At 44.9% G+C, this 18,911-nt stretch overlaps 1 protein-coding gene and 1 long non-coding RNA gene across 3 annotated transcripts in view; one reads left to right on the forward strand and one right to left on the reverse strand.

The window, feature by feature from the left end:
- Positions 1–18,911, reverse strand: part of PHC2 (polyhomeotic homolog 2) — a 47,513-nt gene that overhangs the window by 13,908 nt on the left and 14,694 nt on the right. The window contains 3 exon segments of the mRNA XM_039837015.1: positions 13,213–13,378; positions 13,647–13,909; positions 13,912–14,061. Of these exon segments, the coding sequence (XP_039692949.1) occupies positions 13,213–13,378; positions 13,647–13,909; positions 13,912–14,061 (579 nt within the window).
- Positions 6,370–18,911, forward strand: part of LOC120582037 (uncharacterized) — an 82,951-nt gene continuing 70,409 nt past the window's right edge. For both annotated transcript variants that reach the window (XR_005647438.1, XR_005647439.1), the window contains exon 1: positions 6,370–8,787. This is a non-coding gene — a long non-coding RNA (uncharacterized LOC120582037). The remainder of the gene's footprint in view (positions 8,788–18,911) is intronic.

The following is an 18,911-nucleotide window of genomic DNA, read 5'->3' on the forward strand; positions in this document are numbered from 1 at the left end:
CTCTAGCTTCTCAATTCTGGTCTCATTCATAGGCTATGGCAAAAATAACCCTTACAGGGGAAGGATAAAATAGGAAGGACCAGCCAGTGGCCCTGTTTATGAAATGATTTGCTTTGGGGCTGGTCTCCTTTGCTAGGCAGAGCAGGTTTCTTTAGGCAGGGGGCTATGTCTTACTTACTTCTATATCTTCAGGGGCTAACCCAACATCCAATATATGACAGATACTTAATGTCTATTAAGCAGGAATGTATGGTACATGTGAACTCAGTCTTCACTGTGGATAAAAGAGCAGAGGTCTTCTTAGTCTCAAAAGAAACAACCTGCCATCAGCTGAGATTTGTAAATTACTTTCTGAGGCTCTAATGATTTGAGAGCAACTAGGCTGGTGCCTGTCTCTAAGAGTGGCATTTCTGGATACCTGGCCATAAGAAGCATTAAGAGCTATTCCTTAGTACATTTCTTCCTGTTTCAGCAAATAAACATTTATGCCAGCTCCAGGCACTTGGAAAGGCATGATGACCTCTAGGGGCAGAGGCCGGGAGGTGCCTATAAAAATGGCCCAGACCTCAGGACCCACAGGTGCATGTTCAGAGAAGCTGAGCTCTCCCACTCTCTGAAGACAGAGGTCAGGTGGGCCCCAGCTATGCAAAATCTGGGTGACTTCAGAACTGGTTCTGATGTTCTTTACATGCACAGATAAGACAAAAATCATCAGTTATTCTAGAATATGGTTTCGTACTAACATTTATTGTGGGTATTTCAGATGGCCTAGATGTTCATTCTATTTGCCCCTAAAATAAGTAGCCTTAAAGACCTGACTTCACAGGAAGGGGGGCGGCAAGCAGAGGTTCTCTTCCCACTCCCTCAGTTTGGCCAAGGGCTTATTCTCATATGAGGAGAGGGAGTATTTTAGTCTGTCTGCAAGACTTCTAACTACCCTTAAAGAAGTTAAGGAAACAGTTAAGTTAAAGAAGGAAGCAGAGTAGGTGATAACATGGATCTGCCTGTAGCTACTTTTGCTCCATGAATGGTAAAACATACCGCCTATACCACACAGAGCATTCTCTCCAGGCTTCTCCCTGGCTCTGGAGTCCTGCTCACTGTGTCTCAGCTTAGCAGGCCAGTCTTGGTGTCAGCAGGATTTCTTAAGAACTGCTCGCTCTAGGGAGAGCCTGAGCAGAACACCTGCAAAGGGACCCCAGGGAAACCATATCCAGGAGGCGGAGAGCAGCTGATGCAGACCGTACCTGGTCCGAGCGGCAAGCAGAAGCACAGTGTGAGAAGCACAGGGCAGACAGAACACAGTCCTTGTGGAAAGGTCTGCGGGCCACCCTTTAAAATCTCTTTAATTATATTTTGGCCCCTAAAGAAACTGGTGCCACTCTGAAAGTGAGGGTGGCAAGATACTTCATAAGCACCAATTTGTTGGCATTCCTTCTGTCTCCCAGGGAAAGGGTAGAAAAATGAAGTAGGGAGCATAGCACAAGGTGGGGAGCAGGAGGAGATGCAAAGGAGCGGGGTGGGGGTGGGGTGGGAAGAAAGAATGGAGGTTCTATTCTGGGATCCTGACAGAGTCCATCAATTAAAGAGATTGATTTGGTTAACAACCTTCTTTAAAATGCAAATATACACCTGCGGTCATTCACACCTTACCGAGAATCACTTAGATGAGCAGATAGCTTTCTTCCCAATTTAGGGACAGAAGGTTCAGTAGGAGGGATGGGGGTGAAGTGTGATCATTTTGGATCACGGGTGTTAGATCACAGATGATTAGCGTTAGACGGGCCCTGAATATAACATCTTAATTTTCCAGATGAGGAAACGGGTGCATAAACTGTGCATTTTTGAATCAAGGCATGAGTGGATGCCATTTATTTGGAAGACAGTATCTAAAACACACACAAAAGGCGCTCTTGGTGGGAAATCTGTAGGTCTCTTCTCACCCTGGGGTCCCCTGAGTACCAGAAGGCAGGAAGAATCAATGCTGAATGTTTGCAACTTTTCAATCCTGCTAATAAGAACTGAGCTGTCAGACACAGAAGACATCCTTCCCTCGAGGACACAAAGCAGGCTGTGGCTCTCTCACACAGATGCCGTCCTCCTCAAAGCATCCTCCTTGGCTCTGCAAACAAGAGCAGCCTGCTTTGAAGTGCTTCTCTGGAGAGGGGAAGTATCAGCTGTGATAGGAACCCTTTGGGGAACTTGGCTGAGCAAAGAGGTGAGCTTTACAGTCACAGGGAGGGAGAGGTCCTGGGTCCACACTGGGGTTCCTGCAGGGGAGCTGGCCCACAGAATGAAAGGGAGGCTGATCCAGGTGGCCCCAGACCTGACCTCAGTGTCAATGCAAAAAGACCTTGTTGAGTCTGGGTTAAGAGGACTGGAGAGCAGACATGCTTCTCAGATCTTAAGCATCTTGGCTGAGCAACTCTGGTTAAGGCATCTGTTAGGGAGGGCTCCTCCTCCTTGCTGGCAGCCATTACCATACAGCTGACTTTCATGCTGTTTCTTAGGACACGGGCAAAGAGCAGCCCTTCTGACTCACCCACAATCCCCAGCTAAAATGTACATAAGCTGAATTGTAAACAGCTGAATGTTTTCCAAGCTGCCACCCCCAGCTATGAAGGAAGGAATCAATGGAGCGAACAGCCACCTCCCCCATGCAGTTCAGGACAACGGGAGCAAGGAGGGCTTTCCAAACAGCTGCAGGACCTGCTCCTCAGCCCACAGGCAGATTACTGCAACATGGGCCCACAACCAGCTAACTCGGCAGCAGCTACGTACAAGGCCACAGGGTGACGTCCAACAGGACAGGTCAACGCCCCAGGGAATGACAGCTAACTCTGGCTGCAGGGAGTCAGGGAGAGTTTTCAAAGAGTTCTACTAAAATGGGGACGATCCTATGGTATCCTATGCAGAGGTGGGGGGCCCTCACATGTTGTCATGTCAGAGTGCTCTGGCACACACTATGATTTCAAAGGAAAATGTCTGGAACCAGTGGGAGAGGCTCTATACTAGGACATCACCATCGCAGGAGATGAAAGGAAGCGTGGCAGGATGGAAAGAGCACTGGCTCTGGGTTTGACCTGGGTTCATATTCTGGTTCTATCTTGGATAACCTGTGTTGCTTCAAATACTTGGTACCTGCTGAGCCTCAGTTTCTCCAGCTAGAAAAATGAAGATCATACTGCCTATCTTGCAAGGTTACAGTGAATATTAGGGTTTATATATATAAAATGCCTGACACTGATTACATTCAGAAGCTGTGACATGACAGTTAAGACTTTGGGATCAAAAAGAATCCAGGCTTAAATTCTAGTTTGTAATCCTGGGCAAATTACTCTAGGCCTCAGTTTCCTTATCTATAAAATGGGGTACTTCTATCTGTCTCACATGGCTTTGGTGAGGATTAAATAAGACGATGCAGGTTCAATGAAGTGGAACTGACATGGCCACCGGAGGGTTAACATCACTGAGATTTGGGAGAAGATTAGGAAACAACCTTAATCTCTCTCTCTCACTGAGCCTGGCCTCTACTAGCCCCAGAGCAGAGCTATTCTTTCACAGGCTCAAACTCAGGTATCATTCATGTTCCTCAGATGCCTTGGTCTACTCAGGATGTCCTGTCCTTGCACCTGAGGTCAGGCTTCAGGAAAAAATGTTACCTCTACTTTGACAATGGTGGCAACATAACAGAAATGAACCTGCCCTTCAGGGCTAACCAAAGGTCTTAACTCACCTTCAACAGGACAAGACAACCCCGATTTCGTTTCTATACAGTTCTTTCATGGAGAGTCCCAAGCTATGTCACACAGACAGCGCAGAAGAATCCCAGAAACTTTGGAACAAATAACAGGAAGAATCACTTGACCTACAGATTAGTAAATGTATGGACCTTGTTATGCCTAGAAAACAAGGCTGAAGATAAAATCATGGAAACTGGATTTATAAAGTTTACAGAAAACTCTAGAAATGTTTAGTAAATTCCCTAGTTATTTTTAAGTTGATAACATGGAAAGGCAAGCATGTGCCGAATATGATGCCCTATTTATTTATTTGGTTGTCAACTGCTGCATCACTAATATTCTTAAATGTGGTGGGGGAGGGGAAGAAGAAAGGGAGAACACTAAGCCTCAGAAGTCTTGTCTATATAATAAGCTGGATAATACTTATCTTGCAAACCAATCCTCCTGATAATTTCTGCTCTTGGAAAATATTAGTCCCTTCCTTCCTGTAACTATTGTCTAAGCTTACCATCACCGTACTTTGCTACCAATCAACTGACAGAGCAGATTAATACTGATTACCGAAGGCCTGGAAACATGAACTTAATTTTAAAAAGTATTTGAGTCACATTAATTTTGTATTAAAATGACTTGTTTAAAAATGTCCTAATATAGCTGTGTGGACTTAGGCCACATATGAATGGTTTCAAATATGCTAAAGGCATCACTAACTAGAGATAATTATACAGTATTTGAGACATAATAGCCATGTAACCAAAGCTTTAAAAATAACTCACAGCAGTCATGAACTCTCATTTTCTTGCCAACAGTCTCAATATTCAGTATCAGGCCTGGTCCTCCTAAAGTACTGGAGAAGAGCTGGTTATGACATGGCATCTAATACACATCTTTTCTTAAGAGAAGCTATAATAACTTTCACTGCTAAAATGAAAATCATTCAAGAAACAGATATTTGCTTTAAAGAAAATCGTAATAGCAAATTGGGACTCTCTCTTCAACATCTGGATTCATCTTAGAACATGGGCAATCTCTGTTTAATAGCAATTATTTCTTTAGCAGATGTAGAAAGAATGTTTTCTTTTGGATTTATCTAAACTAAAAAGTCTTTGGAAATTCAAAGAATAAGAAAGCACATCCTTCTTTGCAAACTGTAAGTAATTTGGAAAGGGAAGAAAAAAAATATTAAGTTTACTATGCTGGCCTAGACGGTCTTACAATGAATTGCAGAGCAACAATTTATTACTCAAATTAATAGTATGTTTCTCACTATACTTTTAATCTTCAAAAATGAATCATTAATTGTATAACTTGATTAACTATAAAAGAGCCCATCTCTTGACCATGTCTAACATTCTACTTTTGTTACTGACTAGGAAAAAGTCCAGAATCCGTAAGATTTCAGTCTTGGATTAAAAAAATGGTTATTTTGCTAATAATTCCCAAAATTTCATCAAGTTGAATTAATGATTTGCCTCTGGGTATTTTTACGTATCAAATCAGTGTTCTAATGTTGCTAGCAATTCAAACTGAAATTTTAAGTCATTGCTTAAAATGAAACTTGCGCCTATTTGAGCTGTAAATGAGTAAAGTTATCTTAAACAGGCATACATTTTTTAATTTTTTAACAGAAAACATCCTCAGTCTTTTTAACTGGTGACTCACAGTATAGTTTAAATCATGCCATAAAAATATTTAAAACATAAACCTATGTATGTTCAGACCCCTAACTTGAGGCACAGTCCAGCTTTAATTTCCATCAAACAAGTTGCTAAATCACTGCGGAGAGTCATTTCTGTTACTGGCACAAAGGACTCATCACAGCTGATTGCATAAGGCAGCCAGTCCCCACCCTGCTTTTCCACGGGGGTGGAAAACACAAAAGCATCTTTCCACAACCACTTTTCTGAGATTCTTCCTGACCACTGAAAATCATCATCTTCATCTTCCAGTTACAACATGGCATAAAAGGAATAAAAGAGAAACTACCATTTATGAAGACTTCTTATTCTCATTTCCCTATTCTCATCTCTAGTAGATATATCTACTGGAGACTAAGTGGCATTGAACAGCTGGGAAAACTTTAATATAAACTCGGACTCAAGAAGGGAAAAAAAAATCCTTGGTAAATATCATGCTGACACAAACCAGTATTAATTACCAGAACTGGAACCACCATCCTATTCTCCAGTTTTTGTAATTTTAACTTTATTTTGGCTTCCTGCTCCATGCTATCTGCAAGTGAAGGATTTTGATAGGAAGTGAGTGAACTTTATTTTTATTTAGCAAATGGTTACTGAAATCCTGGCATGAGGTCTGCAGCCCAAAGAAGGGCAGAGCCTTAGAGGAAGACTCTAAGACAGTCAAGTCATCCTCTTTATACATTCACAATCATGAACTCACAGGTAGAGGCTCTTGACTCTGAGACAGTAGTCTCTTTTTTTCTTTAAATAAGAAAACTAGGGAGGGGATAAGCTGTGTAAGAGCATATAAGATCAGTGGCATGAGCAGTTTAATTTTATAAGATGACCTATCCATTTATTCCTCTTAGTCTATTCTCCCTTCCTCTGAGAAATCAGAACCGAGGGAGACAGGAAATGAGTAAGGCAGGAAAAAGGATGTGGTCTGAAAAAGAGTGGATTCTGGGGCTGTGCCAGAGCAAGTAAGAGGCACAGGGTCATAGATGGGGGAAGGGGTTTTGGTGGCAGGAAGAGAAGTCTCAGGGTCAATCGGCTTAGACTAGAAAGTGACTGACAGAAGAGGTATGTCTGAAGAAGCATAACACCACCTTCCTAAAAGGTTATCCTCCACTGAAATGCAGAGAAATGATGGCTGAAGAGACCTACAGTCAGGAGACTTGTAACTGAAACAGAAGGAAGAAGAGCTGGAGTTTCCTTTCCTCTCTGCTTCAAGGGAAGTGGAAATAATAATATACTGAGTGTGCTTGACAAAGGTAAATTAAAAATTCAGCCAGGATCTGGAAGAGAAGTGGAAAGGGCTGGGAGGTGAGTACACGATGAAATAACAACATTCACTAAGTATCTATGTGCCACATATCAGCAAAACAACAGCTAAAAAAAGGTGGGGGGAGGAAGAAGTGAGTGAGAACAGGAGAGACTGCTCACGAAAATGCAGTGCACAACTGAGAAACCAACTCAAGGACAACAAAAAAGTGGACTAAGAAACTGCCTTTCTCAAGATTAAGGCTGGAGAAAAAAGGGCATCTATTGTTCCCAGTGTGTGGACAAGCCTGGAAACAGATCTTGGGTGGGCTGAGAGGCAGAGCTCACGTGATGAAGAGTGCCTGGAAAGGGCAGGTGCCAAAAGAGCACCACTACCCATCTGCTGGACCCTCTGTGAAACAAGCCAGCCCTTGTGAATGAGCCAAACCAGAAGCTCTGGTTCCCGCCTTACAGGGACTGGAATTTAGGTACAGAAACAGTGGAAAACAGTTTATCAGCTGATTCAAAAGTGTGGATATTTCCAAAAATAGATCCAGATGTAGGAAAATCACTTTTGTAGTCTTTCTCCATAGTGCCTAGGACAGTGCTTTATATGAAGCAGAAGCCTAATAAAGGTGTGTTAAATTTGAATGAAACCAAAACTACTTAGCGGTGCAGGTATCATAAGACTCAAGACATAATCTCTTGCCCTATAACCAACACAGTAAGTTACTTTCTATTCTAGAGTCAAAATGATATGAAGGCATACATCCCTTGTGACCCAAACCTAAGCCCTAATGAACAGACATTGCCACAGTCTGCTGCCCTATGCTGGGATAAAAGATGGGGAGGGCAGGGGGGCAGAAATAAAGAAGGAATTTCCTTGCTTCATTAGCTTGTAATTTTCCGACTCCCCTAGAAATCCTGGCAGTTCCAACATTTGGGTTGACCCAGGAGGGGAAGAAAAGTCCCAGGTGAATGATAACTGGATTACTCAGTTATGCCCCAGAGCCAAATGGCTGGAAAAGGCCAGGACAGCAGGGGAGATAGTTAAAGTGACATTATTTTCTAAACCAAAAGTTGAGATGCTTGCGCTGACAGACAATGGAATGAAATATTTCAAATTGGGCTGTCCTAGAAAAATCGAGGACATATGGTGGATTTAGGTCGGTAGCTTATTTCACAACAAGGGGATTAAAGATCTAGGATGGGAGATATCGAAAGGGAAAACTGTCACTGATTTGTAAAGCAGGAAAAAGAATAAAAGACTGTAGATGGCACAGGAAGAAGGTAAATATTCTACATATGGAGTGGAAAGGAAAGCTGATCAGAAATGAAAGTATGTCAGTGAAATCTGTTCAGGCATCAAAGGCGGAGGTGGGGGTGGGATGGAGAGGGTATCACTGGCACAGACTGGTATCCCAACAATACAAGAGTCGAGAGCTAGTGTTGGAGTTGGGGGCTAGGAGTTCATTGTAGCTTCATTAGTTTGCAACTTGACCTTGGGCAAATTATTCCCCCTCTGTGGGCTTCGATTTAAAGAGAATCTCAATATCCCGATTTTAATGTAAAGAATCAACAATACAGTATACATTCATTTGGCATGGGAAGAAAATGCTCTTCTAAAAATGTAAGAGGACAGACAGAACAGCTTGTCCCTTTCCATCCAATAAAAACCTCGTGAGACTGAACTAGATTAAAAACAAAACTCTCCAGCGAAGCCGCAGGCCTTCCAAGATTGAAGTGCCCCTTACCACTGGAGCACAGCGGATGCCAGCAGCCTTGCCCCTTAAAATGTACCGTCTACCCCTGGTAAATCGCCATCCCGGGAGAGCGGGGGTGGGGGCGTGCGGAGACTTGGGGTAGGGCCGGGGACACACGGAAGCGTTTGGCACACCAACATTGACACAGCAGCTTCCAGGAGAGTGCGGGGCAGGCAAGGTCCCCGACGAGGGAGGGAGGTGCAGAACATATCCTGGGCGCCAAGAGGGCGAGAGTCGCGGGCTGGCACCGCCTGGCAGCCGAGTAGGCCCCGGCCGGGAGTGGCACCCGAGGGCGGTGCCCGGTTTCCAGCGCGACCAGCGCGGGCCGCGGACCCCATCCTGGTGAGAACCCCTCCCCCGCCACGGGCACTGACCTGTCCAGGGCCCGGCTGGGCCTGGCCGGGCGGGGCCTACGCAGCCCCTCGGCCGGGCGCCGCCTTGCGCAGGGTCCCGGGCCCGGGCGGGCCTCTTCCTCACCGCCGGGAGCCTCCGAGCCGGGGCCCGGGGCTGCCGCGGCGCATCCGACCGCACCGGCCTGACCGGTGTCAACAAAGGGCGGCGGGGGCGCGAGGCCGGGGCGGGGGAGCGGGCGGCGGCCGGATTGCGCGCGCGCGGCGGGCGCTCGAGGGCTGCAACCGCCGCGGAGACAATGCCGCGCGTCCCGGCAAGGCTCCCGCGGCCGCCTCCGCCGGGGGCGGGGTGAGGCGCGGGGCGGGGACTGAGCAGTGAGAGGCGGGGCCTCCAGGAGGCGGGGCGCCAGCGCGGAAGCCGGGCTGCGCGCTTCCTTTGTGCGGCCGCGCCGGCCCCGCCCCCGCCCCGCGCCCTCGGGGCGGTGCAGCTAGGCCTGCGGCGTGTTAGGGACGTCAGGTTTAGGTTTGGGGAGGCGAGCGCGACGCCACGAAGACGTCTGCCCTTACCCCGTCAAAAGTCCGCAGTGGCTTGGAGGGCTGGGACTCTCGCTTCGACCAATTCGGAGGCAATAATAATAACGACTACCAGTAATTGAGTGCTTAATATGTGTCAAGCCGCCTACGCACACGCACTCTTAGCGTTCACAAGAACCCTTCAAGTAGTCATCCTCTCCACTGGGAACTGAGGATCAGAGAGGTTAAGTAATGACCAAAGTGATTCAGCTACACCTCTATAAACGGGAATAATGCTTCCTCTTTAGGCTTACTGCGGGGCGTGGGGGGGTGGGAGGGGCGGTTAGCTGAGGACATTTTTGCCGGCAGTGCCTGGCACACGGTTGGAGCCCAATAAATGTAGCTCTTCCTAAACCACACTAGTTTAAACTGAATTGTGGCGAAGCACATTCATTCCGTAGATATACTAGGAGATGTGGGGAATACAAAAGTCCTAGGTGACTTAAAAGTCTCACTCTCACTCCCGCTTGTGCTGAGTACACAACGGGAATCTCTCCATGCTTGATTTCTCTGTATTCCGAACATTTTCCTATTTTCTTGCCTTTTTTAGCATTTGGCCTCCTCCTCATCCCTGCTTTTTTTCCTTCAGGCCTCCCTCATCCCTTTTTCTTTGTTTCTACGTTTTACACTTATTTTATAGTCCTTGATTGCTTACTTCACCCCCTTTCTCTTCTCTATTCCCTTTCTTTACCCTCCAATATTTTTCAGATTTTTAAAGCCTTCTTTCATTAATATTCACATTAATATTCTTTCATTAATATTCACACTTCCCCTTTCTGCCTTTGCATTTTTTACACTTATATTTTGTTTTATAAACGAAGGTAACACGGGATCAACTACTCAATTTCTATGTCCACACTTTCCTGCTTACCTACCTTTTTACTTCCACTGCTCTCTCCTGGAATGCCTTTTTCCCTAACTCTGCATGGCTAGGTCCTACTTATCTTTTGGGATCTAGACTCAAGAACAGTGGTTGATGAACTTCTGCAAAGGACCAAATAGTAAATATTTTAGACTTTGCAGGCCATATGGTCTCTGTTGCAACTACTCAGCTCTGCTGGTGTAGCAGCAAAGCAACCACAGACAATACATACATGAATAAGTGTGGCTGTGTTCCAATAAAAGGCATTTATGGGCACTGAAATTTGGATTTCATATAATTTCGTGTATCATGAAATACTATTCTTTTGATTCTTAAACATCTTAAAATGTGAAAACCATTAATAACTTGTGGGCTGTATTAAAACAGGTGATGTAATGAATTTGGCCCTTGGGGTATAGATTGCCAACCCCTGCTCTAGAACAACGCCATTTCCTCTCTGCAGTCTATCCTGATAATCTCTACTCGGTAGTAACTTTCCATCTTATATCACCTACCTATAATCCTTCTATGGCATTTATCACATTTTAGTTTTTATTGTACTTTTTCTTGTCTGTGCATTTCTCATCTGTCCCAACAGACCTTAAGCTCCTTGAAGGTAGGGTACAGATCTTATTTCTCTATATATTACCTCCCATCCCACAATGCTTTGCATGGAACAGGCATCTAAGACACCTACAGAATGGATATACTGTTAAATCTTCAGTGGTTGACGACTGTTCCTACTGTGCAAAGCTTACTTCTCTCATGAAATAGTACCTCAGGAGCAGAATGCTTGATATGTGTATATCATCTTGAATAGATTTCAGAAAGAGATTTTTGAGAGCTTTATAGACAAGATGGAGAAAGGTAAGCTAATGTTATTTCATTTAGGGGTTGTTGGATAACAAATACTTGAACAAAGAATCACCAACCTGTAGACAGGGCATGTGTCCTCAGCCGAGTCACATTCAATATTTCTATCAGCAAATTGGTTAAAGACAAAGAAAACATGCTATATAATACACAAATGGCAAAGTTAAGCAGAGGAGTTAGTATAATGAGTAACAAAATTCAGATATGAAACATTCCTGCCCCACCACGTAGTCTTTCTGTGCCTCAGTTTTCTTATCTTTAAAATGATTCCTACTTCAGAGGATTACTGTCAGGATTAAATGAGGAAATACATGTAAAGCCTAGCAGAGAGGGCTCGATAAATGTTAACTATTAACCATTACCATTTTCTCATTAAGCTGGAACTATGGGCTAAATTCACAAGATGTGGGGCTATGAGTACAATGTCCTGATGAAGGAAGGTAAGGGAGTTACACTTGAGTCAGAGTCATGGTGCTGCCCTTTCATAGCTATGTGACCTGGAGCCTCTTCAAGCTTTTTGTTTCCTCCTCTGAATAATGGGGACAATAATAATTTTCTCTCAGGGTTATTATCATAAGTGAGTAAGGGAAAACGTAGAACAGTATTTGGCACATAGTAGGTATTCAACAAATTTTTCTTCCTCCCTACCATACCATGCAGACCTTGGAAACAGTCCTGTCCCTTGAAGGGCTTATAAAGCTAGCTAGGTCCAGGTGCCCACCGATGGTGAATAGTGGCTTTTTATATTTCTAATTAATGTGCTTAATTTTGCAGATCACACTTTAAGAGAATTAATGAAACAGTGGAATGTGCTTAGATAAGAATGACCAGAATGGTGGAAATGGGAAGTCCTAACATGTGATAGGTAAAAATGAAAAAACTCATAGATATTTAGCCTGGAAATTCGCTCGCTCGCTTGCGCGCGCGCGCATTCTATCTCTCTCTCTCTCTCTCTCTCTTTCTCTCTCTCTCAGAAACAGACATAACTGTCTACAAACACTATAAGACATGGACGCTGTTAAAATTCACAAGACAGAATCACAACCAGTGGTAGAAGTTCCAGGAGAGCAAATTTGGGCTTAATGTGAAGTGTGACTGTCTGATAATTAAAGCAATTTCACAATGGAATGGGCTGCTTTTCAAAATGGCGACCCCCTTATCTTGCATGTGTGCCAAGAGAACCGATTACCTCCTTTCTGTCTTTCAATTTTTCTAATGTTCTTTCTCCATATTCTTTTGTTTTCCTTTTCCTTGATCCTGTCTTCCATTCATTATAGAACATTTATAACCTCTCCTGCTTCTCTGCCCTAAAGTAATTTCGTCTCATTTCTCCTTTAGTTTCTAAACTCTTTTTATCTTGGCTCTCCCCACACCCACCTGAACACACAGTCCAATGACTGGAACTGCCTCCCTGAGTTGTAGGCGGCCCATGGCTCAGAATGTCACTGAGATCTGGGCCAAGATTGCTGTGCACCTTGGCAGGGAGGGGAAGGAAGGCAAATGGATTGCTGCAAAGGAAGAGGTACTGCTGTGACTCTCCCATCAGGGTAGAGGGATCCAGCAGAGTCTCCTGAAACCCTGGTTGTGGAAAAGTCTACTTGTCACTGGGCACTGACAGACAGACAGATGGGGATCCCAGAGCTGAGTATTGTTCCTTCAGAGATGCTTTCCATGAGCAGAACTCATTCTGAATCCCCTTTTAGCTCCCTCCAGGCATTCCCCTTATCTTTGAGCTATGCAGCCACCTTGTCATATTTCCAATTTCAAGAACTCCTTCTCATACCAAATGAAGCAGAGAACTGAGATGACTGGATACCTGCCTGAACTCTCACCTCTGCATATGGGTATGCAGATATGCCTGACAACGATGACATCTAGTCAGAGTCTTTCTCTACCCTTTGACCTTTATACCACCCTGGGTCTCCTTTCTTTATCCTTGATTCATCTTCTCTACCCCCACCCCTGGTTCCACCTACCCGGCTTCCTTATTGCCTCTTTGGGCTTTCAATAGTTTCCCCTCCGTTCCTAGATGTCCAAGTGAAATGTGCCAGGGGATGGCAAGGAAGGCCAGCTCTCCCCCTCTCCCAAGGGCCCCTCTACACTTCATACCGTGAGCTGGGGACTGCTGGCTGTTAGGGCTCTTGGGTACAATCAGGCCACCAGGCATGGCAGTGATGATGGCTTGCTGATGTGGTGATGGGCAAGATCGAGTCTCAGGCACACTCTTCTCCCCAGATACGACTTCCTTCCAGTCATCTGGGGTGCACTGCTGGGGCTGTGAAGGGACAGGACAGAGATGATCTTCTCATGAATTGCCTTTACATTCTGGACATGTCCCTTGTTTCCGTGGAGCTTGGGTAGAAGGCAAGGACATTAAGATTCAGCCAGCCCCAAATTAGAGAGGCCCCTTTTCTTTCTTGAAATACCCAGAGAGGACTTCACCACTCAGCCCACCTAGAAACACATCCAAACGGGAGCTATGGGATTGCCTAAGTTGTGTACTCTCCCATTTGTCCCCTCAACCTCGGGATTATCTTACTCACCACTGGTGAAGCAGGCTGTAGTTGTAAGATGACGGCTGAGGTGTGCTGGAACCTGCGTGGCGGGGCGTGGGACAGGCCCTCGGGGTATCCATTGTGAGGCCCAGCGTTGGGTGTGGGAGGATGACAGTGCTGAGTGCTTCCAGGCTTGTGCAGGTTGGCAGTGGGACATTGGAGAGGCAGTGTGGATGTGACTGGTCCAAGCGGCATGGCATGGGCTTCAGGGCTGGGCTGTAGGGCCAAGCTCGGAGGGACCGAAGTGAGCTGGGGTGGGGCTGGGCCTGGAGTGTGGGCCGTGACTGCTGGGGCTGCTGCTGCTGCGGGGGTTGCTGTTGCTGCTGTTGGATCACAAACTGGGGCTGCAGGTGCTTTGACGATGGCTGTGAGAGCAGCTGTTGTGGCTGTAGCTGAGCATAGGCTGAAGGGAGAAAGACCAGGTTAGGTGGCATGGCTTGACCTCATCTTCTGCTATGTCTCCCAACTGTGCCCCTTCCCACATCCATGTAAAGAAGGCTTCCCAAACTTAGTGTCTCTTGCTTTCATCTTTCACTTAGAGCCCAGCCTGGTCATTGTCATGGCACAACTTTTTCTCTCCATTTTCTTGCTTTCTTCTTATGCTGAAACACTGGACCCTTGGTCATGCCTCAAAGCCCAGTGCAAAACTCACCTCTGTGAAGCCTTCTTTGATGTGTGCCATGTTATCTCTCTCCTCCATGCCCTTCACTCGCTTTTCTTCATGCCTGCAATACGTGCAGCCTCCCATCACCCCACCCAGCTCTTTCTGGCTAGTCCTTATTCACCCTCTGGGCCTGCTCAGGCTGGCCTCCTCCAGGAAGTGCCACTTACACACTGTGATCCTCAGACTCTGGCAGGAGGCAGGCCAAGGCTGGACTACCAGTTCTTTCTGTTACATACCGTGGGATCTGGGGGTATGTGCTTAACCTTTCTGGCCCTTGACTTCACTGTCTAAAAATTGGAAGTAAAAAAAGTTTCTGCCCAGAAAGTTGTTGTCAGGATGATATAAGAAAATGACATAATGTGCATAAGCACAGTGCCTGACAGTCATGTTCAATCATTTCTCATTATGACTAAAATTATTATTTCAGTCCTGGTTTGGGTTCTCAAAGTATTCTGGGCATACCTTTACCATAATAACACGTATCATAGTTGCCTATGGTTATTTCCCAGCTATCTTCCTTTCTGGATTGTGAACCCCTTGTGGTCAAATGCTATCACATGTCTCCTTATCCAGAATCTCTCATTGTGCCTGACTTTAGATGGGCGCTAAGTACTTAAACTTATTGTCCTCGAGCGGAATTTATTTGTTGCCATTTTCTGCTAGTCTTTTCTTCTTCCATTTTAATCAGACTGACTCTTTGAGGTGAAGATTCTTATACTTTTTAGTAATCCCTTCAGCTTCTAGCTCATGACTTGTATACAGTAGGGATTCAGGAAATTCAGCTCAAGAGATTGATTGTCCTCACGTCACTTACTCTGTCTAGTGGCATCCAGGCCTCCTTAGCATGAGGGTGGCTCAGCTAAATTTGTCCTGCCTAAAAATGGCCCTGCACAGACTCCCACAGCTGGAGAGGCAGCAGAGAGAAACACAGAGAGCCAAGGAAGCTCACGAATGGATTTTTACAACCGAAGAGGATGAAGGCAAATTCTGGGTCCTGAGCTAACAGTTTAAAAGGATCCTGTGACGCTTACAGGTGCAAAGTAAGCAGATTTCAAACTGAGTTAGGGGAGGTACCTTCTTTCTTGAGTTGTCTGTTTACATGTACGTTTCCAATGATCTCATTAGAGCCCGACACAGACTTCCAAGCAGAACACCAATAGGAATGGAAAGGAAAGGACAGAAACAGGAGGTGTTAAGGGAAAACGAAGTGCATGGTGACTGACTGTTGTAGGCAGAGAACGAGAATATGGATGGGCCACAGTCTACGGTCTGTATGCCAGTCAGTGATGGAAGACAGAGACTCAAATGGTGATGAGGTTTCGAGACAATTGTGTTGGGCTCAAGGTGAAGGTGGAACGTCCAAATAGAAGTTGCCAGCAGGCATCTAGTGATTATGAATTGCCCTTGACCCCAACTTAAGCCTGGTCTCCTAATTCTACAATAAATATCTCAAAACTTAATAATCAGGCAAAGATTGTTAATCAGGCAAACTTAACAATCAGGAATTTTTAAGACAACTGTTGATAAGGCACCTGAGAGATACTGCAGATGCCATGCTGTGCCCTGTTAGGCTCTGACAGCCAAAAAGATCTACAGGATGACTGGCATCCTTTCTGAAACCCCAAGTGAAACTTTTTCTCCCTTATTACAAAATCATGAATTCTTGGCTTGGGAACAGTGTTGCTCTAGGGACTGCCCACTGGAGGCGAGAGCTGAAAATGGTGCAAGTTAGAGAAGCTAAGAGGCATGTCCCACTATTCGCTGGCCCTGTGGCCTGAGACAGGTCCCTTTCCTTCTGAGGGCTTCAGAGTTTTATCTGTGAAACAAGAGATTTGGGCTAGGTGATCGCACAAGTCCCTCCGGCTTTAAAATTTGATGGGGGTGACTATCATAGGAAAACAGTTTAAAATTCAGGATTTACAAGGTGGAAAAAAGAAGGTGAGAGAGGAATACGTTCTAGATCTATAGAGCAGAGAGTATAGTTAGGATCGATACACGTTTGCTTACTGAGTTTGCGAGAGGCATGCTGGCCTTTTGGTCCTCTATCCCTGGGCCTCCCCACCTATCCCACTCTCTCTCAAACTCTGCGCTGCTCACAGAAAACCGAAGGCAATTGTTTTAGAATAAATAATGCTAGTATGTGCCAAGGCGAGAAACAAAGCTAATGAAGGCTTAAATAAGTTCATAGGTCAAAGACCCAAGGTATTTTGGTGGAATATATATCTTTAATCTTTTGGGGTTAATAAAAAGCAAATACCATGATTTAACTGCAGTGTTATCCTGGGTCATAGTCCTTTTATTTAAAATATTGCAATAACCTTCTAATGAGTCTTTCTGATTCAGCTTCTTCCCTCTACAATCCACCTTATGGATGATTGCAAATTAATCTTCCTAGTGCACAGATCTGATCCCTGATTAAAAGCCATCAGGGGCTCTCCTTTGTCTGCGGCTGTCTGAAGCCCCTGGCATTCAAGATCTTTTATAACACAAATTATAAAAGATAGCAGACCATTTTTGTTTTATCAGTATCCTGGTTTATTCAAGACCTTCCTCCTGTCCAACCTCAGCTCACTGCCTTCTTGCACTAACACAAACTAACCTTTTAATTTTTATTATTTCTTTGATCCAAGCAATCTTTACTGTTCATTGTCCCCTGTACAAAGTTTATGCCATGTCTCATACTGTCTAAAATGCCACAAATTAAATCTTCATCATCCTTCCCCTGACCTTTTTCTGAGCTGCTCAGAGATCTGTCTGCTTTGCACTGCCCTCAGAGATGCAGTGTTTAGAGCAGTGTGGAGTCTGGGAGCAAAATGCTTGCATTTGAATCCTAGCTCTGCCACTGACCAGCGGTGGGACACTGGGCAAGTTACTTGACCTCTCTGTACCTCTGTGTCATCATCTTTAAAATGGGGTTAATAATGATACTGATCTCAGAGTCATTTCAGTAAACAGCTTATCTCCTTTAATAGGCATAATCGATGTGATTCGTTTGTTTCGTCCAAAGTAGCTTGAATTTAGTAGATGCTCAGTCTATTGCTGAATGAGTGAATGAGCGAATGACAACATGGTGGCACTTCATTTTGCTTGTCCCACAAAACGTGTTCTCTCCAGACCTGGAACACGTATGAGATGGGTGTAGCCCCGCAGACCATTTTTGTTTTATCAGTATCCTGGTTTATTCAAGACCTTCCTCCTGTCCAACCTCAGCTCACTGCCTTCTTGCACTAACCTTCGGCCACCCTAACAGCTCTGCTCATCGTCAATGAAACATCATCACATCCCCTTGTGCCTTTTGGCCTTGATTTCAGTGCTTCCGTTTCCTGGAGTGCCCTCCTTCCGCTCCAGAAATCTCAGGCATAAGCCCCTTTGGCCCAGGCTTAGCTCCTGTTTTCTCCCTTTTTGCCTTAGCTCTGAGTTATGGGTTTTCCCTCAGAATTCCTGAACGTTTGTTTTGTTTGATTGATTCCTTTGTGATTTAATTTGTACTATCTTGTATATGTATTTCATTGATTCTTAAAAATTGATTCTTCTGCCACCCATTTTAACATCTTCTGAACTAGGATGCACATACAGTTGATGATGTTGGTTCAACTGGCAATGCTTTTCTTTCTTAGAGTTAAAAAAAATAAAAGTGCATCTCACAATTGGTGGTGTCTTAGACTGAATTAAACGGGAACACCTTCATTCTTTTGTGTGTTTATTACCCATCTATCCAAGTAGACTAAATGGCTTTTGAGTCAAAGACATGTCTTATGTATTTTAGTTTTTTAATTAAAATATGTGCTTTAACGGGAAGGTTTGTACGTTTCTTTCACTTTCAACATTGTCCAACATAATGCTCGACATGTTTGTAGATGCTCAGCAAACATCTGCAGCTGATCGTGGTAAGATCACTGAGTTCTTCTCCCGCTCCCAGCCCTCCCGGTCCTCCCAGCTCAGTTAAGGGTGGTGAAGGAGGGTATTTCCCATTTCGCCATGATACCAGCGGTGGCCACGTCACTCTTCCCTACAGCTGGCATGAGGCATACCAGTTTATACAATATTAATGCGCAAAAATCTCTTTGGATCTTTCGTATCATTTTTTTCCTAAGATCTAATAGCTTCATTTCTCCCTTGTACCCATTTTGGCTCCCTCATGCCCCTGCTGCTGGAAAGTTCATGACTGCTAAGGAACAAAGGGTTGGTTCCATGGCATCTTAACCACAGCTTCGAAAGGCCTCATCAGCCTTTTCTGTTATGGAGACGGGGAGGGGCAGACCTCCTGTAGGAATTAGGACCCAGCTAAAAGGAGAGACTCCAGGCAATGGTCTATGCTCTAGACTTGAACAGCCTCCTTAGAATCAGGCCAGTTCACTGCTCCCCAACCTGCTGGATGTTGGCAACAAGAGGATTAAGGATTACTAACACACCCCCTTCACTGCATCCACTGACGACTTATCAATAATGAAGGAAACAGCTCAAGTATGCAGGAAACAGCTCATGTCCCAGAAATGCTGGGACTGTTGTCCCCAAGTATATGGGAGCTGCAAGCATCCTACTCCGTCCCAGTCACAGGTTGCAGGCTTGTGTCTATACTTAGTTTTCTA

Source organism: Pteropus medius, unplaced genomic scaffold, assembly GCF_902729225.1.
Source record: "Pteropus medius unplaced genomic scaffold, Ma_sr-lr_union100, whole genome shotgun sequence".
In the NCBI taxonomy this organism is placed as follows: Eukaryota; Metazoa; Chordata; class Mammalia; order Chiroptera; family Pteropodidae; genus Pteropus; species Pteropus medius.